Source organism: Nerophis lumbriciformis, linkage group LG31 (assembly GCF_033978685.3).
Source record: "Nerophis lumbriciformis linkage group LG31, RoL_Nlum_v2.1, whole genome shotgun sequence".
Lineage (NCBI taxonomy): Eukaryota > Metazoa > Chordata > Actinopteri > Syngnathiformes > Syngnathidae > Nerophis > Nerophis lumbriciformis.
Window position 1 is genome coordinate 5,364,679 of NC_084578.2, and position 25,166 is coordinate 5,389,844.

The window sequence follows — 25,166 nt, forward strand, 5'->3', positions numbered from 1 at the left end:
ATAAATCGCACCGGAGTATAAGTCGCACCTGCCGAAAATGCATAATAAAGAAGTGAAAAAAACATAATGCAACTTTCATAAACTATGAAAAAAAACTGCGACTTATAGTCCGAAAAATACGATAGTCTGAATCGAAGAAGATCTGGTCGCCTGTGTGATGATAGATAAAAAAAAAATCATACAAAAAAAACAATACCTCTGAGCTACAGCGTATGTACGTGTTGCCATCTTTTAGTTAAAGGGGAACATTATCACCAGACCTATGTAAGCGTCAATATATACCTTGATGTTGCAGAAAAAAAAGACCATATATTTTTTTAACCCATTTCCGAACACTAAATGGGTGAATTTTGGCGAATTAAACGCCTTTCTAATATTCGCTCTCGGAGCGATGACGTCACAACGTGGCGTCACATCGGGAATTAATGCGCCATTTTCTCAAACACCGAGTCAAATCAGCTCTGTTATTTTCCCTTTTTTCGACTGTTTTCCGTACCTTGGAGACATCATGCCTCGTCGGTGTGTTGTCGGAGGGTGTAACAACACGAACAGGGACGGATTCAAGTTGCACCAGTGGCCCAAAGATGCCAAAGTGGCAAGAAATTGGACGTTTGTTCCGCACACTTTACCGACGACAGCTATGCTACGACAGAGATGGCAAGAATGTGTGGATATCCTGCGACACTCAAAGCAGATGCATTTCCAACCATAAAGTCAAAGAAATCTGCCGCCAGACCCCCGTTGAATCTGCCGGAGTGTGTGAGCAATTCAGGGACAAAGGACCTCGCTAGCACGGCAAGCGATGGCGGCAGTTTGTTCCCGCAGACGAGCGAGCTAAACCCCCTATCGACCCTAGCTTCCCTGGCCTGCTGACGTCAACTCCAAAACTGGACAGATCAGCTTTCAGGAAAAGAGCGCGGATGAGGGTATGTCTACAGAATATATTAATTGATGAAAATTGGGCTGTCTGCACTCTGAAAGTGCATGTTGTTGCCAAATGTAGTTCATATGCTGTAAACCTAGTTCATAGTTGTTAGTTTCCTTTAATGCCAAACAAACACAAACCAATCGTTGGTTAGAAGGCGATCGCCAAATTCGTCCTCGCTTTCTCCCGTGTCGCTGGCTGTCGTGTCGTTTTCGTCAGTTTCGCTTGCATACGGTTCAAACCGATATGGCTCAATAGCTTCAGTTTCTTCTTCAATTTCGTTTTCGCTACCTGCCTCCACACTACAACCATCCGTTTCAATACATGCGTAATCTGTTGAATCGCTTAAGCCGCTGAAATCAGAGTCTGAATCCGAGCTAATGTCGCTATAGCTTGCTGTTCTTTCCGCCATGTTTGTTTGTGTTGGCTTCACTGTGTGACGTCACAGGAAAATGGACGGGTGTATATAACGATGGTTAAAATCAGGCACTTTGAAGCTTTTTTTAGGGATATTGCGTGATGGGTAAAATTTTGAAAAAAACTTCGAAAAATATAATAAGCCACTGGGAACTGATTTTTAATGGTTTCAACCATTCTGAAATTGTGATAATGTTCCCCTTTAATATAGCCACTGCTGTGATAACTTTTAAGTGTCATAAGTTCTTGCAAAAAGTCATATCAAGTAGAATTGCATACCTGCCAACTTTTGAAATCAGAAAAACCTAGTAGCCAGGGTCCAGGGGCAGCAAAATGATTGATTGCATTCAGACAGGTTAAAATGTTGCTAAAACCATCACTTTTCTATCAGTCACAGTGACATTTCAAAACAAAAATATTACAGCAAAAATCATATGGGTTGATTGACATGTTTATTCTGTAAGCTAACTTCAATAGTTTGAAATTATTTTGACAGTTAATGCCAGTTATCCTGTCAACCTTTCACACGACTTCAATTTGTTAATTGAAAGTATAAACAGTATAAACACTTTTTACAGTAAACAAATGGTAAAACAGTACTAAACAATTCCATTAAAAAAAAAATTGGTGTCATTAACTTTCTGTCCAAGCTTGTATAATCTACTGCCTTGTTCAATTGTAAAAAATATTCTGTGCCTAAAATTCACATTTCTATCACAATTATCATACTGTAAACATGGTAAGCTAACTTCATTAAAATTAATAGTCCTGTCAATAGCATGGAATTACAATTCAAATGTAGTTTTTTTGTAAGCCTTTCAAAAGAATTCAAAATATGAAAAATTAATGAAAATTAATTTAAGCCATCAGACACTTGAAAAGTGGCACATCACATCTCTGATGTAATCATTTTAACTTTTCAACAGAAATAGCACTGCAAAAATATTAAGGACATACTTCTGTATTTTGGTAGTTATGCTGTCAACATTTAACAAGATTTCTTCAACTTGGACTTGAAAGCATAAATAGTATAAACACTTTTAACAGTATAACAGTACTAAACAATTCCAATAGATAACATTGGTGTCATTACCTTTTTGTGGCTAAAATCCAAATTTAGCAACGGCATTAGACTTGTGTTTTTTTGTCCCAACGTGGTCTTTTACATCGCTAATTCCTCCGTGTCCGATCCAAAAAATCGTGTCTGCACAAGGTGCAATTCGCGTAGTTTTCACCTTTTGGAACGGATAATTATTCCCGGATAGGCTTTTGAATATTCTTCACGGAATGACTGCAGTTTTCTTTTCGGTTTAAGATTCGTTTGCGATTTTTCTCCGGCTGATTCCATGATCGTTCGCTCGTTTGGAAACAATGGGCAACAGGTGCCTCGTGCTTGGCAGCGGTGCTATAAATAGCCTCGCGCAAGGCATTCGGAATGGCTCAATAGGAAGTTACGGGAAGCAGTGTCGATTGTGATTGTTGTTACGCGATTTCGTGAATAAAACTTTTAAAAAAAATTTTTTTTTTAATTAATGAAAAACCGTATTTTTTATCACTGCAACCGTAACCCGGAATAGGTTGATGAAAACCATACTAATTACGGGAAAACCGGAGTAGTTGGCAGGTATGGAATTGTAATTGTTTGTCCGTAGTAGTTTGAAGTTAATTGGCATCATGCGACTGACTGCATGCCACACTTTCTACATTCTAAAAGAAATTATTTGCACAGAGTGGTAGTCACTGGGACTGAAAAGCATGAAAATGTCAAAGAACAACTCATCGTCAGTGAAGCAAATATAGCTTGGTATCCTGTCATTGTGCCGTTAGTCCTCCTACTCACACATTATCATATTTGCAGTAGATGTAATGTGCATGTGAAAGGATGAGCTATGGCCCAATGCCATCATCTACACAGTAATCACATATTCAATACTGACACTGGTGGTGTATGCTTGCAGTCTTCTGCAGAGCCTTAAAAACCAAACCGTCAAAGTTTATATTATATTGTTGACAATTGTGCATAATTTTAAATATCCTGCGAGGACACATCATTTTACATAAAAAAAAGCTTATTGTATTTGCATATACATTTTAGATATTAAAAAAACACATTCACGGGTGGATGTAAACTTTTAAGGATTTAAGGATTTAACTTTTTTCCTACTAATACCCCAAAGTAACAGAGCAATTCAGTACATCTGGCTTTCTGTTCTCTCCACACTTGTGTGGCAACCAAGCCTGTTGCTTAGCAACTTCTTGATCAATAACTGCTCCTTGCCAGAACAAAGCAGAACAGCTAGAGAGGAAACAATAAAGTATAATTTAGCTGGCAGCGTTACAGAACAAAAGCCAAGTCACAGACCATTCATGTATCCATCAGTGACTGCTGGTTGCCATGAGCAACCTCTCGCCATTGTTGCCTTACTGAAAAATGACATGGGAGGTTGAATGCAGAGGAGTGTGTGTAAAATGTGGGAATTCATGGGTTTGATTCATCGAACATAATGTTGACTGAATGCTTGAGATGCTTGAGAAATTCAAGGAATTGAGCTCTTGTTGATGATACAGTGGCAACATTAGCCTAAAAAACATTCTTAGGGCTTCAAAAAGCACTCCACAAAGCAGAAGTTAGTATCATAACTTTTATCAAGTCAGTGTTTTAACCAGTAAATATTTCACACACGCAGTGCCTGATCTACCAAGATCTAAATACCACATGCCAAACAGTGTGCAAACTATACAATCGCATGTACTTTTAGTGGGCGTGTTTTGCCTGTGATCTACCAAGATTGTGTACAATTGATAAATGGTGCAGACCGCCTTACTTAAATAAGGTTTTTACAGCGATGACACAGCTTTCACCATGGAGACACTCATTTACTGAAAATTCATGTTATGGTATTTTACCTCTGGCGTTTTGCTGCGTTTTCTACCATGCAGCAAACCGTCATGTTCCACTTTTTTGGGAATTTTAGAAGCAGTACTGCAGTGCGGTCTACAGTAAACCAACCTTTTTACCGCGCTGAAGTTGCTCTCATGGAAGATGCTGGCACTAACTGTCAGCGGTTGTTTTTACGGTGTATTGCTGTAAATTGAAAAACGGTACCACAGTGAAAAAATGGCGGGTCAGTTGTTCAGAAATGTACAGGAAAAAACAGTGTCAATCCTTTTCCATACCTGCCAACTTTTGAAATCAGAAAAACCTAGTAGCCAGGGTCCAAAATGATTGATTGCATTCAGACAGGTTAAAATGTTGCTAAAACCATCACTTTTCTATCAATCACAGTGACTTTTCAAAACAAAAATATTACAGCAAAAATCATATGGGTTGATTGACATGTTTATTCTGTAAGCTAACTTCAATAGTTTGAAATTATTTTGACAGTTAATGCCAGTTATCCTGTCAATCTTTCACAAGACTTCAATTTGTTAATTGAAAGTATAAAGAGTATAAACACTTTTTACAGTAAACAAATGGTAAAACAGTACTAAACAATTCCATTAAAAAAAAAAATTGGTGTCATTATTAACTTTCTGTCCAAGCTTGTATAATCTACTGCCTTGTTCAATTGTAAAAAATATTCTGTGCCTAAAATTCACATTTCTATGACAATTATCATACTGTAAACATGGTAAGCTAACTTCATTAAAATTAATAGTCCTGTCAATAGCATGGAATTACAATTCAAATGTAGTTTTTTTGTAAGCCTTTCAAAAGAATTCAAAATATGAAAAATTTATGAAAATTAATTTAAGCCATCAGACACTTGAAAAGTGGCACATCACATCTCTAATGTAATCATTTTAACTTTTCAACAGAAATAGCACTGCAAAAATATTAAGGACATATACTTCTGTATTTTTGTAGTTATGCTGTCAACATTTAACAAGATTTCTTCAACTTGGACTTGAAAGCATAAATAGTACAAACACTTTTAACAGTATAACAGTACTAAACAATTCCAATAGATAACATTGGTGTCATTACCTTTTTGTGGCTAAAATCCAAATTTAGCAGCGGCATTAGACTTGTGTTTTTTTGTCCCAACGTGGTCTTTTACATCGCTAATTCCTCCGTGTCCGATCGAAAAATCTTGTCTGCACAAGGTGCAATTCGCGTAGTTTTCACCCTTTTTGGAACGGATAATTATTCCCGGATAGGCTTTTGAATATTCTTCACGGAATGACTGCAGTTTTCTTTTCGGTTTAAGACTCGTTTGCGATTTTTCTCCGGCTGATTCCATGATCGTTCGCTCGTTTGGAAACAATGGGCAACAGGTGCCTCGTGCTTGGCAGCGGTGCTATAAATAGCCTCGCGCATGGCATTCGGAATGGCTCGATAGGAAGTTACGGGAAGCAGTGTCGATTGTGATTGTTGTTACGCGATTTCGTGAATAAAACTTTAAAATAAAAAAAATTTAATTAATGAAAAACCGTATTTTTTATCACTGCAACCGTAACCCGGAATAGGTTGATGAAAACCGTACTAATTACGGGAAAACCGGAGTAGTTGGCAGGTATGCTTTTCCATTTACAATAATATGCTGTAAAAATAAACAAAAAACACCATAAATTTTACGTTAAAAAACTTGCAGCTCAGTCACCATAATTTTACCATAAAATATAGTGTCATTTTTACAGTGTACAGTTTGATGGATAACTTGTATGAAACCATAAGTCAAGCAGATATTTTTTTTTAACACGTTTAGAATGTATGGTAATATGTTTGTTGCATTATTAGATAATAATAAAGTTTAAAACAGGGGTTCTTAACCTTTTAGACCTCGGGCCCAACATTTCCACTACGGAATGGCCCGGAACCCACTCAAATATTAACATTGAATTAGTAAGTTTACTCTTGACTTGAATCGTATTTAATAATTATACTTAACCTACTTAGTTAAAATTGATAGACCTTGTCAAATGATATGAAAGCATGTGTTAATTAAAACAATTATTATCAAGCTTAGTTCAGGCTGATTACAAAATAAGTACCAATCAAATATACTGTAAAAGAAGGAACTCAAAAACCGATAAAACAGATTTAAATACAATTACACAGTGCTACAATAAATACATTTTAACTAATAATAAATACTAATAAGATTTATGTTTTTTTAATAAACGTCAATAAAATCCATGTGCAAATGACAATATAGTTTTACTACTTTAGTCATATTTTTGGCGCTTAAAGTAGCAATATAGTGTAAAAACAAGTTGACTTTATATGCTTAATTGTGTTTCATGGTATCCATTAAACATATACAATTGTATTTACAATCCGCAAAGTATGTGAAAATACAGTCTAAACATCACAAAATGCCACAAATTCAGTCAGCCATTTTGAGTATTCCGCACCGAATATCTTCGGCAATTTCCATAGAGCACTCTGACCATACCATCAGATCAGTCATACTGGAAATACGCAAACATTGGAAAGAGATGTGCTGTTTTTTCACAATTCTTATGTAAGACAGGAACACATATGCTTCTCCTTTTTATGCATTCGAAATCGTAAATAAATAGCAAACTATTGAGTCAAGAGATCGATGGTCTTCTGTTGCGCCCACTACACTCTAAAAACATCCAGAAACGCCAACAATACTCGATTTACATGCCGTGACATGAAAATTAACCAAATATGAGTGATATTGTTATTATAAGCGCCAACGCAGACGGCCTATTTTAGCGGCGCATTGATAGCAGTGAGCTAACGTTAGCTTACACTGCTATTGTTGACACACTGAGCCGGCGGATGCTTCTGCTTGGTCTTACACTCGCTAAAAGTACATTCTAGATTATAATTCATGCATCTCTCACCTGCTAGTAGACAAATGTGGCCATTGACCGACAGGCTGGTCCACTTTCACGTCCGCGAGATGGCAAAAAAGACACAAAAAGAAGCTTTTAGCGCAACATTTTTTTAACCCTTCGTGAGGATTGCGATTGAATCTTCATCTGAACGGGATTATGTGAGCGTCCCGTCGGTCAGCATCCCAGCTAGAGAAATATAAGGTTCTGGATCATAATTTTCCCAAAGTAATCGTTGTTGGCTCTCACAAAGTCTGCTTGATTAGCATTGTTGTTGATGGGGAAGGGATCTGTGGTTCCTAACTCTACGTCACGGATCATGTGATTGGCTTGGGAACCTCTGAGATTGATACTATTTGATCATATCCGTTTATACACAAACTTTGGAAGTCTTTTGGTGTCATAAAATATATATATATATATATATATATATATATATATATATATATATATATATATATATATATATATGATAGATAGATAGATAATAGCTTCAAGTTTAAGAAACTTCTCTATGACTTTGGCTCCAGACTTCTTCTGTTTGATTGATATCGTCATTACTACCACAAGCGGTGAAAAAGTGTATCACAACTAAGTACGGCTGCGGCTTATACGGACCACAGCTGAGAAACAGAAATTGTTTTTGGCGTCCCTCTAGTGCAGGGGTGCTCACACTTTTTCTGCAGGCGAGCTACTTTTCAATTGATCAAGTCGTGGGGATCTACCTCATTCATGTATATCATTTATATTTACTTATTTATGAAATATGTTTTTGTTAATAAGTTAAAGGTGTTTAATGATAATACAAGAATGTTTAATACATATAGTTAATATTGTTAATAAATTAAAGGTGTTTAATGATAATACAAGTATGTTTAATACATATAGTTAATATTGTTAACAAGTTAAAGGTGTTTAAAGATAATGCAAGCATGTTTAATACATATAGTTAATATTATTAACAAGTTAAAGGTGTTTAATGATAATACAAGCATGTTTAACACATAGTTAATATTGTTAACAAGTTAAAGGTGTTTAATGATAATACAAGCATGTTTAACACATATAGTTAATATTGTTAATAAGTTAAAGGTGTTTAAAGATAATGCAAGCATGTTTAACACATATAGTTAATATTGTTAACAAGTTAAGGTGTTTAAAGATAATACAAGCATGTTTAACGCATATAGATTCCTTACTTTCATGAAGACAAGAATATAAGTTGGTGTATTACCTGATTTTGATGACTTGCATTGATTGGAATCAGACAGTGGTGCTAAAAACGTCCGCATTTTCGAATGGAGGAGAAAAAAGTCCTCCTTTCTGTCCAATACCACATGAAAGTGGTTGGTTTTTGGCATCTTATTTGTCCAGCTTCCGTACTCCTTTGTATACACTTTACAAGAAATACATTGTCGGCAAACTCCGTAGCTTGCTAGCTTGTGCACGCCAGCTTTCTGAGACTCTTGTTTTGTTAGCGCAACTGTGCAGTCGGTCTTTGGAGTTTTGACAACAGGTACGGCGCCAGAGTTTGTTGAAATAAAGTGTTTCTCGCTTTCCAGTCGGTAATTTTAATGAGCTGGCAGCAGCCAGCGTCATCTCAGAAGACCCTCGGGTGCCGTGAATGTCAATCAAGTGACGAAAGTGACGTCATAGTGAAGATTTATGATCGCTCATTTTTAGGACTATTTTTTTTAATGCCTGGCTGGTGATCGACTGACACACCCTCCGAGATCGACCGGTAGCTCGCGATCGACGTAATGAGCACCCCTGCTCTAGTGGGTGCCCGTGTCTCAGCAATTGGTTTAAAAGACATGTGATTGCATGCATATTTTTTTCTGTCAAAATGCAAAGAACAAATATTTTTAGTAAGAAAATAAAAAGTACTTTATTGATGCATGTTATTTAGAAGATTTTGCGGAACTTATAAAATTATGAGGCGGGCAATATCTGGCCCGCGGGCCTTGATTTTGACACCTGGGATGTAGACCCTTAAAAAGACATTCACAAACACACAAAGGTAGGGCAACAAAAACAATGCAGTAATTAAGCTGGAATATAAAAACATTTATTCATCAATACAATACTCTGCCTCCACATTAATGAAGCGTTGTAAGAAAAAAGTAAGCCAAACATGAGGAGAAAGCCATTATCGCATGTAGGTGGTATTAATGCCGAATGCAAGAGTGGGAGCATTTAAAGTGCTTGAGAGTGGTGAAAGCATAAATCTTGTGGTGGAGGGGGCTCTCTGATGAAAGCTTCATTTCAATTTTGTGTGCACAAATTACCATTAGGCAACTGGTTTGTTGTCTTGAAACTATCAGCTGTGTGCATATTTCACTTTAAAAATGCACATATTGCCCAATTATTTGTGTTATTAATAGTGGACTCGCTCAACGTTTCTATTTGGTTGTGCAGATTTATTTCTAGACTGTACCGTTACATATGCCATATTTCTACTGCGCTCAGCACAGCTTTACTTGCATTAGTTTTCTACTGTGCAACAAAGACCACAATGAACGCATTAGTGGAAGAGAGAAATCCTGACGAAGACCAACAGAGGAGAAAAAAAAGAGGCTTTGGCATACAACTTCCCCATTGTGGGATCAATAAAGTCTATCCTATTCTAATATTCTGCAACATCATCGCAAGAGGCTAAGCAGGTAAAAATGTGTCGAGCAAAGTGTTTGCTCAAATGTTCGGGCACATTATAGCAGTTTCTTTACAGTGTTCATTAAGTTTTTAACCTTAGTCAGACTGTCATATATAATAGAGATTGATCAATATGTTTTTTTCAGGACCCATACCAATTATTATTCGTCAAGGAGGCTGATAACTAATATTAATTTGCAGTAAAAGTTATAAACACATGAAAAGTATATGTCAGTAAACAGCTGAACGAGGCTTTAAGTTGTCTTTTTATTCAAAAAATTGACAATTTTTTATGCGGCACTAATGTTGTGGTTAATTTAGCAATACAAAAACTTCCATAAACACCTTTATTATGTATGTTTAAGAGTAACATCAACATTTGCATTTAAAAACTAACCTGGGAAAATGTGTAAAAAAATATGGGATTTTGCTAAATCACAATAATTGCCATATTTTCAATTTCATACATTTGTTTATAAGAGTTTACGGATTTAATACATAGTAAGGTTTCCTCGTGAAGAACCCTGCAATATTGCGAACATTAAAGGGGGAACTTTTTTTTGGAATGTTGCCTATCTTTCACAATCATGAGAAACAAGAAAACATGTTTTTTTTAGGATTTTAAAGATAAAAAACGCTTGGCAGATGCGGCTAATGGGAGTCACCATTATAGCCTTCAAAGCCCTCCATCAACGTTTTATATACACACTGCAAATATATACCTGTATATATAATGTAGTAACAGACACCTTCATAACAATATGTAATATGTACAATAGAGATGCGCGGTTTGCGGACATAACCGCGGAGTTCGCGGGTCGGGCGGTTTAAATTAAAAAAAATTTGATTTTATCCGCGGGTCGGGTCGGGCGGTTGAAAAAAAAAAAAAAAAGATTTTAAATAGATTCAGGCGGGTGGCAGTTAAACCAATTCGGAAATATATATACATAGTTAAATGTTGTTACCCACATACGAAAAACGAGCAGGCACCTGCAGCATATGCCACAACAGAAGAAGAAAAAAAAAAGAGATGGCAACGCCGGCAGCAAACGTGGTACGCGACAAACTAAAAAAGGGAATACTAAAGACCAGGGGAAAAAAAGGCCAGAAAAGTTCAGCGTGGACTCGTTTTTATGAGGTTGTAAATCAGGATGATAGTAATGCTGGCTACGCGATTTGCAAGAGCTGCGACGCTGATTATGTCTACGACAGTCACAAAACCGGGACATCTAACATGGTGCATCACATTTGTGCAAAACCCCGAACCTCCACAAACACCCTGAGCATGAGCAGTTTCGTCCGCCGTGATCCCAGAAGAGTGCCACAGGATGTTAAAACAAGATAGAACGCAGCTGCCTGCAGCAGTTTGAGTGGCGCGAGCGTGCTTGGAGGTGCGCTCAGTGCGGCTCCCAGATGATTGCGCACTGGTGTGCGTCTGGGCCGTGACAGCGTGGCACGTATTGAATGTCTCTGCTACATTGGATCAGTCTCCTTTCTTTAACAGGCAAAAGCGTTATAACCTCACTAATGCCTTGCATCGTCTATATTAGATATATAACAACGGGCGGGTGGCGGATGGCGGGCGGGTGCGGTTTTGATTAAATGTTAGTTTGGGTGGATGGCGGATGGTTGACGACTTTTGTGATGCGGTTGCGGATGAAATAATTGCCTATCCGCGCATCTCTAATGTACAATATACACACTGCAAGTATACACATTTTAATCATTGCGAGAACTAATTTCTTGGCACAGTTATTTTTTATTTTTTTTCCAAAACGGGACCAGGAAGACACCATGACAGAAGGACAAAAACTGGATTACCGAGCAAAAATTAGAGGTTTTGATAGGTAAATAGAAGAGACGAGCTGTAGGCGATCAGCACAGCAGAAGGAAGAAAAAGGGGGTGTTGCCGTGTGAGTGCCATGGTGGACGCAGCTGAGCAGACCGGAAAATAATTGTCACAAGAAATCAAATAAATGCCCTGTCAGATATCAGAACATATTTGTGGAGAATTATTAACAATGACTAATTTTTATTCTTAGATTTTATTTTTTAAAATAGGGAACTCTTCTCAGGAAGGCGAAAAGAGCTGGTGCTTGTGCAGTGGGTATTACTATATTTCACTGATTAGGTTTCTAATACTAAAATATCAAAGCTAAAAATGCCAAATATCAGCGCTGATAATCGTTCGAGCTCTAATATTTACATTTCTTTGTGAATTAAAAAGATTTAGGGAAGAACACAATGGGTGGGATGGTGGAGGAACACTATCACGATAATTAATTACAATGAGATTAAGAAATGATCAAATCATCTACTATTAGACTAGAGAATGTTTTAGTGGAATCCAAAGCGGTGTAGTTGGTGTACAGGTTTACTTTTAAAGCTTGAAATTATTGAACAATAGTCAGTGTTTGAAAATCTTGAAGACTGCGCAGGAACAGATGTTTAAAGTATGTTGCATCAACACTACCAAAGCCGTGTCATGGATGAGGACTGAGCTTTAGAGCAAATGGAGAACATTACTACTAGGGAAAATAAATGTTTTTTAGAGCGAAAAGATAATTCAATAGAGAAAATATTTGGCCTGCACATGTTTTGTCCCACTGCTCTGCTGCCTAATGAGGAAATTATAGTTTTCCTGTTCCGGTCAGTTCATTTAAATCCATCTGCTTGTTGACTCACGAGGAAACCGCAACAGTTTTATGTTGCATATTTTCTAGAAGCCCACTCTCAATAGGATTTGATTCCAAAACAATCTTACGGTTACTTCACTAATCTTTGTAAGTGTGTGAACTGGTTTAATGAAGACACAGAACATGACTACACAAGCACTGTATGGTCAAATACTTTCAAAATAAGAGCAGAATGACTACAGCATATCTTTTAAAAGGCATCATCTCAGGGCATTCAATCGATCGCAACTGGACTGTTTGGCTTGTCTTAGAAGACGTTTCGCTGCTCAACCGAGTAGGCTTTCTCAGTTCGTGATCATAGACTTAGATTGGTCAGATCCGTCCAGTTGCTGGTGCCAAAACCCCAAATATTTATACTCCAAAAACCAGGAGGGTGTGCCTGGGCAAGGATGGTTTCGCCCTATCGTAGTGAGAAAAACAACTGTTTTGATGCAAACGAGCAATCCTAACTGTCAATGCCAACGACAGTCGTTGAAGTGTAAGTTCTCCTCGTTAGCATTGAGGTGTTGTGTGGCAGAACTATCGCTGTGGATCGACAACTACCAGTCCAAAATGGTCAGAATCCCCCACGTAAGCATTCAATACAGTTATAAAAAAAAAATGGTAGAAATGGCAATCTGGTCACCTTCTGTGACCAGAATGTTTCCAACTTCTGTTATTTGTTGGAGGCTAAATTGCAGAGTCTTTTAGGAATGGTTGAAAGGACAGTGTTGTATGTGGGAGACAGGTGGTGTCACAGATAAGGCTGAAACGACACGTCGACGTAGTCGACGTCATCGGTTACGTAAATACGTCGACGCCATTTTTGTGTGTCGATGCGTCGCATATTTACGTCACACTACTGTCATGGCGGATCGCAAAGCAGACGGTGCGAACGAGGGGAAAAAAGCACGCCAAAAGTCATCAAAAGTGTGGGAGTATTTCAATAAACGGCCTAATAATGTTGTTGTATGCACACTGTGTCGAGCGGAAATGGCCTATCATAGCAGCACAACGGCTATGAACGAACATTTGAAAAGAAAACCGACAGCGTTCTTGCCATCACCATCAACTAGTCAATCGTCCGCGTGAGTATACGTTGTCATCATTACACAAAAACATGAATGTGTCATTTGTATCTGCGTTGTAAATTCATAAACTAAAGCACCGTTTCGCTCTGAGAGGCGCGTTTGGCGTGCCTGTTCAGTGTTTACAAAGACGCGCTCCTCTTTAACGCTGTGGAGAGGCGGGGCCGGCGAGCGAGTGGCGAGGTGGGGCGCGCCGGGAGCGACGCCGCAATCGTGCCCAGGTGCACGATCCGCGCATCTGGGCACTATCATCCAATCTCCTCTCGCTGAAGAAAAGGGGAGCAGCAGAGAGAGAGGGAAGAGAGACTGGAAGGAGCCAGAGTGAAGCTGACGTGGAGCGAGAGAGGACGAGAGACAGAGACAGAGGACGACGAGCGAGCGAGGAAGAGGAGCTGAAAAGCGAGGAAAGAAAGAGAAAAGAGTTGGAAGAGAAAAGACTTTGTGTAAAATTAAAAGATTGTAAACCTGGCAAAGCCGTCTGGCGTTCAGTCTGTCGGTCCTGAAAGAACCCCACGGCACAAGACATGTCACAAACGCTAATGTTAATTAGTTGCGCAAATACCTTTTACAACATTAACAATTACATATACTACGTACAAACGAACAATTAACTTTCACTTTAATCATACTATCATTGTTGTGTTATTAAGCAAAATAAGCAATACTTTTACTTTTGTTGAAATGTTTACACTGTACACTTTTTTGTATTGGATGTTTAGCTTTATTTTTGCACATTTTAGCAAATAAGCAATACTTTTACTTTTGTTGAAATGTTTACACTGTTACAGAATATTTCCGTTTTGCACTTTTTTGTATTGGATGTTTATCTTTATTTTTGCACATTTTAAAGCAAAATAAGCAATACTTTTACTTTTGAAATGCTTATACTATTGCAGAATATTAAGATTTGCACTGGATGTTTACTTTTATATTTGCACATTAAAAAGCAAATAAGCTACTTTTAATTTTGTTAAATGTTAAAAGTTTTAAATGTTTACATTGTTACAGAATATTTTGTCATGTTGTTGTCAATGTTGACTGAGTGGCCATACTTTTTTTTTTTTGTAAATAAAAGCCATGCCTTTTGAAAAAACTGGCCTACATTTATTTTTTCCTCTTCATTTTAAATTAAAAAAATAATCGGTAAAAGGAAAAATAATCTATAGATTAATCGGAAAAAATAATCTATAGATTAACCGATTAACCGAAAAAATAATCTATAGATTAATCGATAGAAAAATAATCGTTAGCTGCAGCCCTAATTAACATATATTTTATTCTTACATAACATCATTTTGCTACATTTTTCAATCGTTGCTGCTTATTATACAATGTACTTTGTTGAGATTTTGTTTTGTAGAGATTTCTCAAATCCTTTTAGTCACTCTTTCTTTATCAAAACGACTGGCAACAAATCCAGCATCTATTTCTGGTGTTATTGTAGACTGTACTCTGTTTAGAGATTGTTTACTTCTGTCGCTCCATGTCCGCGACGAAAAGCGACTAGAGGTGCAAAGAGTTTGGCGTCACACTTGCTTCGCGCTGCTGGGAGCCTTCCTCTCCTCAAAACCAGTCACTGCTATTTCAAATTTTGAAGATCGCTGTCTGCGGAGGTATATCTCGGATAAAATACGTCATTTTTTTGCGGCCAAGTTTTTGGTGCATTACTAGTCAATAGTGTGCAAATAATAAACTATATATACATCCATTAATACTGTAACTACCCGCTGGTGTTAATGTGTATGTTAGTGTTATGATAGTAATTTTTCCCATGGTCTGTGAACACACCGTGTCGGCGGAGAATGAGGTGGTGTTGTGAAGTGAATTATATTTATATAGCGCTTTTCTCTAGTGACTCAAAGCACTTTTACATAGTGAAACCCAATATCTAAGTTACATTAAAACCAGTGTGGGTGGCAAAGTGGGTAAAGTGTCTTGCCCAAGGACACAACGGCAGTGACTACGATGGCGTAAGCGGGGATCGAACCTGGAACCCTCTAGTTGCTGACACGGCCACTCTACCAACCGAGCTATACCGCCCCCGGACTGTCTTGGAGTGAAACACGGAGGCAGACGTGTGTGCAGTGAGGAAATACTTGTTGGAATTGGGCCCGATAGCATAAAATTGGCAATAAAAGATAAAAATAAAAAGAGCATCTGACTTTCTTCTTCTTGACGCTGCAATAAATTATATTACTTTAATTTGTTAGGTGTGGCGGCTAATATGTTACCATGGTGCACCGCCACCATCAAATACATTAAGGAGAAACCTTGCATGGCATCTTTTCTCATGCTGTGATGCAAATTCGGGCAAATCTCTCTGGCTCAGAAAGTGGTGTTGGCACATTACACTGCCAGCAAACATAAATCAGAAGCCCCTCAAGAGTTTTCCATACATTTCACGGTGCATTTACCACTATGTAAATATATATTTTTCCAAATATACCCTTCCTCTGATTATAATCCCCTCAGCTATCAAGGCAGAAAGGAAATGTCAACACAAGCATGGAAAACACTGAATGTAAACAAAATATTAAAATCACACTGAACAGTTAACAATAACCTCTTAAACCGACATTTATTTAATAATACCACCTTAACATTTGACAACCAAACAATTACACAAGGCGAATCAGTAAAGAATCTCGGTATTATTTTCGACCCTACTCTCTCCTTTGAATCACACATTAAGAGTGTCACTAAAACGGCCTTCTTTCATCTCCGTAATATCGCTAAAATTCGTTCTATTTTATCCACTAACGACGCTGAGATCATTATTCATGCGTTCGTTACGTCTCGTCTCGACTACTGTAACGTATTATTTTCGGGTCTCCCTATGTCTAGCATTAAAAGACTACAATTGGTACAAAATGCGGCTGCTAGACTTTTGACAAGAACAAGAAAGTTTGATCATATTACGCCTATACTGTATATACATATATATATATATATATATATATATATATATATATATATATATATATATACCTATACTGGCTCACCTGCACTGGCTTCCTGTGCACTTAAGATGTGACTTTAAGGTTTTACTACTTACGTATAAAATACTACACGGTCTAGCTCCGTCCTATCTTGTCGATTGCATTGTACCATATGTCCCGGCAAGAAATCTGCATTCAAAGAACTCCGGCTTATTAGTGATTCCCAGAGCCCAAAAAAAGTCTGCGGGCTATAGAGCGTTTTCTATTCGGGCTCCAGTACTATGGAATGCCCTCCCGGTAACAATTAGAGATGCTACCTCAGTAGAAGCATTTAAGTCCCATCTTAAAACTCATTTGTATACTCTAGCCTTTAAATAGCCCCCCTGTTAGACCAGTTGATCTGCCGTTTCTTTTCTTTTCTCCTCTGCTCCCATCTTCCTGTGGAGGGGTTGGGGGGCACAGGTCCGGTGGCCATGGATGAAGTGCTGGCTGTCCAGAGTCGAGACCCGAGGTGGACCGCTCGCCTGTGCATCGGCTGGGAACATCTCTGCGCTGCTGACCCGTCTCCGCTCGGGATGGTGTCCTGCTGGCTCCACTATGGACTGGACTCTTACTATTATGTTGGATCCACTATGGACTGGACTCTCACAATATTATGTCAGACCCACTCGACATCCATTGCTTTCGGTCTCCCCTAGAGAGAGGGGGGGGGGGGGGGGGGTTTACCCACATATGCGGTCCTCTCCAAGGTTTCTCATAGTCATTCACATCGACGTCCCACTGGGGTGAGTTTTTCCTTGCCCTTATGTGGGCTTTGTACCGAGGATGTCGTTGTGGCTTGTGCAGCCCTTTCAGACACTTGTGATTTAGGGCTATATAAATAAACATTGATTGATTGATTGACTAGAAATCCTCCACTTGGGGCAAGATCTCCTGCCCAACCCAGAGATGCCACGCCCCCCCTTTTTCATGCGAGAACCATGGACTTGGATTTGGAGGTGCTGATTCTCTCGGATTTTGATTTCAGTTGGGAACATTGATTTGAGATAAGAGTATATTGGGTTACGAGCTCCGTCACGGAACCAAATAAACTCGCCAACAGAGTATGCGATTCTGAAAAAGTTAAACCATGTTGTCTGAAGATGCCAGAAAAAACAGCAACATACGGAGTGGGTACTTTGTATAGTTTTGGATACATAAACGACCACAGTCATACTTCATCACGGTCCCGTTACTGCAAAATAAAACTGTCCTCAATACGCTTACCTTGGTCACCCTGGCTGAAGACGGCCATGGTTTGCCCACCCACTGAGTTCATGGTGAAGGGATGATCCCTGGGGATCTGCACAGATGCATCCTTCTCCCCAACCGCACCCAAGGTTGTCAGCTCCTCGTTCAAGCTGAAACAAACCTGAACAAAAAAAAACAAAAAAAAAAAAGACTCAAATGATTTTAAATATATGAATGTTAGATGTGAGAATAAAGAAAGAGCTATACAAAAGGGTCAAGAATGTGTAGGAATTTCAAAGAGTGCAAACTCCCTTTGGAAATATCTCACAAAGATGTAGGTAGATTAGGTCAGTGTTTCTTAACCATGAGCGCCCCCTAGAGGGCCACCAAAAAGTATCTGTTTCTCAGCTGTGGTCCATTTGAGCCGCAGAGCTGCTGAGTTGTAATACACTTTTCCACCACATGTGGCAGTAATGACAATATCAAACAAACAGAAGTCAGGAGACAAAGTGCTATAGAAGTTTAAGCACAAAAATTAAGACTAAAATGGTGAAAATGCATTTTTATTTTAACTTTAATTGCATTTACTTTTTTTTTTAGACACATTCATTACTAATTTAGTTTATTTATTTTAGCACAACTTAAATTGTATGTAAAAATTTTATTATCAGTTGTTTGAGTTCCTTCTTACAGTATGCAGTATATTTGGTTAGTATTTATTTTTCTAATTAGCCCGACATACATAAATAATATTTGTGATTAACACATGCTTTTTTATCATTTGACAACATTGTAAACTGTAGGTTAGATCATACTTGCAAACCCTCCCAAATTTTCCTGGAGACTCTCGAAATTCAGTGTCCCTCCCGAAATTCTCCTGGGACAACCATTCTCCCGAATTTCTCCCGATTTCCAGCCGGACAACAGGCACGCCCCCTCCAGGTCCATGCGGACCTGAGTGAGGACAGCCTGTCGTCACGTCCACTTTTCCTCCATATAAACAGCGTGCCGGCCCAGTCACGTCACAACATCTACGGCTTTTGGAGAGTGCACAACAAGGAGACGAAGCAGAAGAACGAAGGAGAGACAGTCATGGCGACGACGAGTGACAGAGAATAGAACGAGGATGGACAATTCAACCCTAAACTCACTCCTCTCTTGCAAATTAAATTTCACAGATGCTGCCCATACTTATGCTCCTTCAAAGGCTGTGCATTGCACTTTCAAATACAACAATGAGTAGAGTGATATGTGTGTAAATAAATGAACACTGAAATTCAAGTATTTCTTTAATATATATATATATATATATATATATATATATATATATATATATATATATATATATATATATATATATATATATATTAGGGCTGTGAATCTTTGGGTGTCCCACGATTCGATTCACTATCGATTCTTGGGGTCACGATTTGATTCAAAATCGATTTTTTTTTCAATTCAATAACGATGTTTTCCCGATTCAAAACGATTCTCTATTCATTCAATCGAAGGATTTCAGCAGGATCTACCCCAGTCTGCTGACATACAAGCAGAGTGGTAGATTTTTGTAAAAAAAGTTTTATAATTGTAAAGGACAATGTTTTATCAACTGATTGCAATAATGTAAATTTGTTTTAACTATTAAATGAACCAAAAATATGACTTATTTTATCTTTGTGAAAATATTGGACAGTGTGTTGTCAAGCTTATGAGATGCGATGCAAGTGTAATCCACTGTGACACTATTGTTTTTTTTTTTTTTTGTTTGTTTTTTTTATAAATGTCTAATGATAATGTCAATTAGGGATTTTTAATCACTGCTATGTTGAAATTGTAACTAATATTGATACTGTTGTTGATAATATTCATTTTGTGTTGCTGGGTTGGGTTTTGTTTTGGAATTGGATTGCATTGTTATGGTATTGTTGTGTATTGTTCTGTTGGATTAATTAATTTAAAAACCATTTAAAAAAAAAAGAGAATCGATTGAGTCGCACAACGTGAGAATCGCGATTTGAATTCTAATCGATTTTTTCCCACACCCCTAATATATATACACACACACACATATATACATATATATATATACATATATATATACATATATACATATATACATATATACATATATATATATATATATATATATATATATATATATATATATATATATATATATATATATGTCTTAATAAGGTTATCCAAAAAATAGTGCTCGATACCGTAGTAGAGCGCAATATATGTATGTGTGGGAAAAAATCACAAGACTATTTAATCTCTACAGGCCTGTTTCATGAGGGGGGGTACCCTCAATCTCCTGATGATTGAGGGTACCCCCCCTCATGAAACAGGCCTGTAGAGATGAAATAGTCTTGTGATTTTTTCCCACACATACATACATATATATATATATATACATATATATATATATATATATATACATATATATATATATATATATATATACATATACATATATATATATACATATATATACATATATATATATATACATACATATATATATACATACATACATACATACATACATATATATATATATATATATATATATATATATATATATATATATATATATATATATATATATATATATATATATATACATATATATATATATGTATTAGGGGTGTGGGGAAAAAAACGTTAAGAATTCAGTGAATTCTAGCTATATATATATATATATATATATATATATATATATATATATATATATATATATATATATAAGAAATACCTGACTTTCAGTGAATTCTAGCTATATATATATATATATATATATATATATTTATGTATATATATATAATAAATATATATATACATACATATATATATATATATATAATATAATAAATATATATATACATACATATATATATATATAGCTAGAATTAACTGAAAGTCAAGTATTTCTTATATATATATATATATATATATATATATATAAGAAATACTTGACTTTTAGTTAATTCTAGCTATATATATATTTATTATATTATATATAAATATATATATAATAAAATAAATATATATATATATATACATACATATATATATACATATATATATATATATATAGCTAGAATTCACTGAAAGTCAAGTATTTCTTTATATATATATATATATATATATATATATATATATATATATATATATATATATATATATATATATATATATATATATATATATATATATATATATATATATAAATATACACATACATAAGAAATACTTAAATTTCAGTCAATTCTAGCTATAAATATACTCCTCCTCCCTTAACCCCCCCGGAGGTCGGAGGTCTCAAGGTTGGCAAGTATGGGTTAGATATACATATTGAATATTATTAAAATGAAGAGTAAGATTAGTAATTCAGTGTTAATATTTGTAAACTGTAGGTTAGATAAAATTATTGAATATGATTAAAATAAAAAGTAAGATTAGTCATTCAGTATTAACATTTGAGTGGTCCGTCTGCAGTGGAAAAGTTGGGCCCCAAAAACAACAACTATGATGCACTTTGAATAAAGTGGCAATACTATTTTAAGGTTGCTCACCTTAGTTTTGCCTTGCTTCCTAGGAGGTGGAAAATAAGACAAGACATGATGTCAATGATGCACAACAACATTTGTCATACAAATAATTCATATTTCAGCAATATTACACATACTTTCCAATGGTAATCTTCCCCACTTCTCCATTCTCTGTCACTTTGTCCCATTGTTGAGCCAAATATTTGGGAACCTGGCGACAAGGAGTTTATTGCTATTTTTAAAAATAAATACAAACATTAAATACACACTTTCATTCATTAAAAAAAATAAACAATAGTGAGCTAATTGAGCCACTTGTTGCTAACAGTTAGCTAGTGCTAGCGTGTGAACAAGACTCGAGTCAATTTGATCTTTTTTTCGACGCAAACGAACCTTGACGAGCCACACACCATTGCTTTGCTTCGCTCCAGCAAGATTAACCTCACCCTTTTCAGACATATTTACCAAAGTTTAGCAACAATTCGGCAGAAGAAACATGAACCGCACAGGTGAATTTTAAATGCCTCCGATTTACGTAAAGTTTGGACAGCCGGAAGTTCGAGGCTTCGCTTATCCGGTTTGTATTTCAAAATAAAAGGTCGGCGTTCACGTTCTGCGGCTGACAAGCGAGACGAGTGTAATGTTTACACTTGCTTAAGGCACATTTATTGAAATACTACATCATTTTGAAAGATGAAAAACTGGAAGACAAGGACATATATACATGTGTCTTAAAGGCAATAAGTTGTAGCTTTATGATGATGATCATCATCATCACTAAATATAAAGCAGCACTGTACAGTACAAACGAGCGCGACATTAAACTGCATGGAGGAAACTAATGAACGCAAAAATTATGCTTTATGAAATCATAAAAAAAGCCAAAAACATTTACCACACAACAGCTGTTTTTACTTCACATTACAAAAAAAAAACACAAACACCAAACAACAAACAACAACCATCTCTATAAAATGTAAACAAAATAAATGTAAAAAGAAAATAACTGTGTGTGTGTCTGAAAAGGAGCAGGAAGAAGCAAAAGCTTTGACTGTCCTGCCCCATGAATCAGATAAAATCATTTGATTCTTCATCAACAGCAGACTAAATGATATTGAACAGAGATTTAGCATCACCCTGTGGTTTAATCCTGCACAGCATACTTTCTTGTACTCTGATATAAACATGATTTTAATACTATTTTGAAACTGGATCCCCTGGAATATTAATTTAACCAATTTCTGAGGTGATTGCTATATACCATTTAACTCATAGGATCACATGTCTTGGTGATATTACAATATGAATTGTGATAGAATAGTGATTCTACATATTTTAGTCTATCAGCAGGCACAAGACATTGATACAATGTTGATTTTACATACTTGTTCGTTAAAAACTAACTTTGAAACAACTTTGCGAAATAGTTGTATTGAAAAGCATTGGCATTGTTAGGCCTATTTTAGGGGGGCTCAAGCCACCCTAAAATATTCTTAAGCCCCCCTAAATAATTTGGTGTTTTTTTTGGGTTTTTTTTACAAATAAATGCCGACATATTCATTATAAAGTGGCCCAAATATGAGTTTAAATAAATAATCATATAACCGGTTATTATTCACTCAGTTTCCCCTCACTTCGTAGCGTTGTCAAGACTTGGACTTTGGCTTGGTTTGTTCTCCCGTGGTGCAAATGAGCATTTGGACCAGACATGGCATGAAGGTGAAGACATTATTTATTTTAAACTATCAAAAAAAGAATAAACAAAAAGCGCGCACAGTGGCGGAGAATAAAACTAGACTTTAAACACAAAACTTGCACATTGGCAGAAACTATGAACAATTAAACAAAACACTAACTGTGGCTTAACAAACAAAAACTTACTTGGCATGGAACCGGCATGAAAAAAAGAGTAGCAAGGGTCATCAGGGTGTGGAGAGAGTGCAGGAGCATAAATGCGGGGATGTCGTCAGAACGAACAACAGAAAATGAATGAACTTAAATACTATGGACATGATTAGTGAAAGCAGGTGCGTGACTCGAAACGTGAAACAGGTGCGTGACGTGACAGGTGAAAACTAATGGTTACTATGGTGACAAGAGTGCACAATGAGTCCAAACGTGGAACAGGTGCGTGACGTGACAGGTGAAACTAATGGTTGCTATGGTGACAAAACAAAACAAAAGTGCACAAAAAGTCCAAAATTCAAACCGAACATTACTAAAACAAAACATGATCACACAGACATGACAAGCGTAAGGTAGAGAGCCCCTTTCGTGCGTCGGTATCCAATCCATTCCACTTGTTCATATAGAAAATGCCCACATCACTCAAATTCCAGCCCGCATTTTCTCTGCGACCTTGCTTGCGGTCCTGCAGGGGGACAAAGCACATTATCTTCCTTTACAATGAGTAAAGCTGCATAAAACCTTGTGTGTGCAATTGTAAATCATTTATTTTTTAAGTTTTGTGTTTCTTGTAGAATCTATGTAAAGTAATATACATAAGCCTATTGTTAAAATAATGAAAAAAACATCATTAAATATATTTGTTTTATTGTATTGTTACATTAATAGCTGTTTTATTATTATAGGATGGCTTGTTAAACATTTAATAGGATTTTCAGAGGGAGGAAAAACCAAGACATTTAATATAAAATGTAAAATGAATAAATACATAAAAAGAAAAAGAAAATATATGGTTAAAAGCCATCGTCCCGGGGAGCATTTCATTTCGTCCCGTGCATTTAAAAAAAAAAAAATAATAACAATGAATAATTTCTAAGTCTTTGTTAGCCGTTTGTGAAGTTTTGTGCTCGTGTGTAACATTCGCTCGCATCCTGTGCATCTCCTGGGGGCAAAGCCCCCCCTGTCCTTAAAAGCTAGTGACGCCCCGTTGAAAAGTGAGACAACATTGATGTCCAATGTTGGATCCACGTTGTCGGTTGGGAAATGACCAAATTTCAATGGTCAAATCAACGTCAGAAGCCGTCATTTAATAAACGTCAAAAAGCATGTTGTTTTAACGTTGTATTTGTGTTGTTGAATATTGGTTAGAAAATGACCAAAATTCAATGGTCAAATCAATGTCAGAACCCAACATTGATTAAACGTAAAAAAGCATGTTGTTTCAACCTTGTATTTGTGTTGTAGAATATTGGTTGGGAAATGACCAAAATTCAATGGTCAAATCCACGTCACAACCCAACATTGATTGAACGTTGTCAAAAAGCATGTTGTTTCAACGTTGTGTTTGAGTTGTAGAATATTGGTTAGAAAATGACCAAAATTCAATGGTCAAATCAATGTCAGAACCCAACATTGATTAAACGTAAAAAAGCATGTTGTTTCAACCTTGTATTTGTGTTGTAGAATATTGGTTGGGAAATGACCAAAATTCTATGGTCAAATCCACGTCAGAACCCAACATTGATTGAACGTCGTCAAAAAGCATGTTGTTTCAACGTTGTGTTTGAGTTGTAGAATATTGGTTAGAAAATGACCAAAATTCAATGGTCAAATCAATGTCAGAACCCAACATTGATTAAACGTAAAAAAGCATGTTGTTTCAACCTTGTATTTGTGTTGTAGAATATTGGTTGGGAAATGACCAAAATTCTATGGTCAAATCCACGTCAGAACCCAACATTGATTAAACGTCGTCAAAAAGCATGTTGTTTCAACGTTGTGTTTGTGTTGTAGAATATTGGTTAGAAAATGACCAAAATTCAATGGTCAAAACCACGTCAGAACCCAACATTGATTAAACGTTGTCAAAAAGCATGTTGTTTCAACGTTGTGTTTGTGTTGTAGAATATTGGTTAGAAAATGACCAAAATTCATTGGTCAAATCAATGTCAGAACCCAACATTAATTAA

The 25,166-nt window shown here is 36.5% G+C and overlaps 1 protein-coding gene across 1 annotated transcript in view; it reads right to left on the reverse strand.

The window, feature by feature from the left end:
• LOC133574051 (general transcription factor IIF subunit 2-like) overlaps window positions 1-21,968 on the reverse strand; it is an 88,050-nt gene extending 66,082 nt beyond the window's left edge. Inside the window, exons 1-4 of the mRNA XM_061926075.2 lie at window positions 21,685-21,968; window positions 21,429-21,502; window positions 21,316-21,334; window positions 17,774-17,918 (exon numbers count right to left, since the gene is read on the reverse strand). Of these exons, the coding sequence (XP_061782059.1) occupies window positions 17,774-17,918; window positions 21,316-21,334; window positions 21,429-21,502; window positions 21,685-21,750 (304 nt within the window). The 5' untranslated portion in view covers window positions 21,751-21,968. The remainder of the gene's footprint in view (window positions 1-17,773; window positions 17,919-21,315; window positions 21,335-21,428; window positions 21,503-21,684) is intronic.
• Between the last annotated feature and the right edge of the window lie 3,198 nt (window positions 21,969-25,166).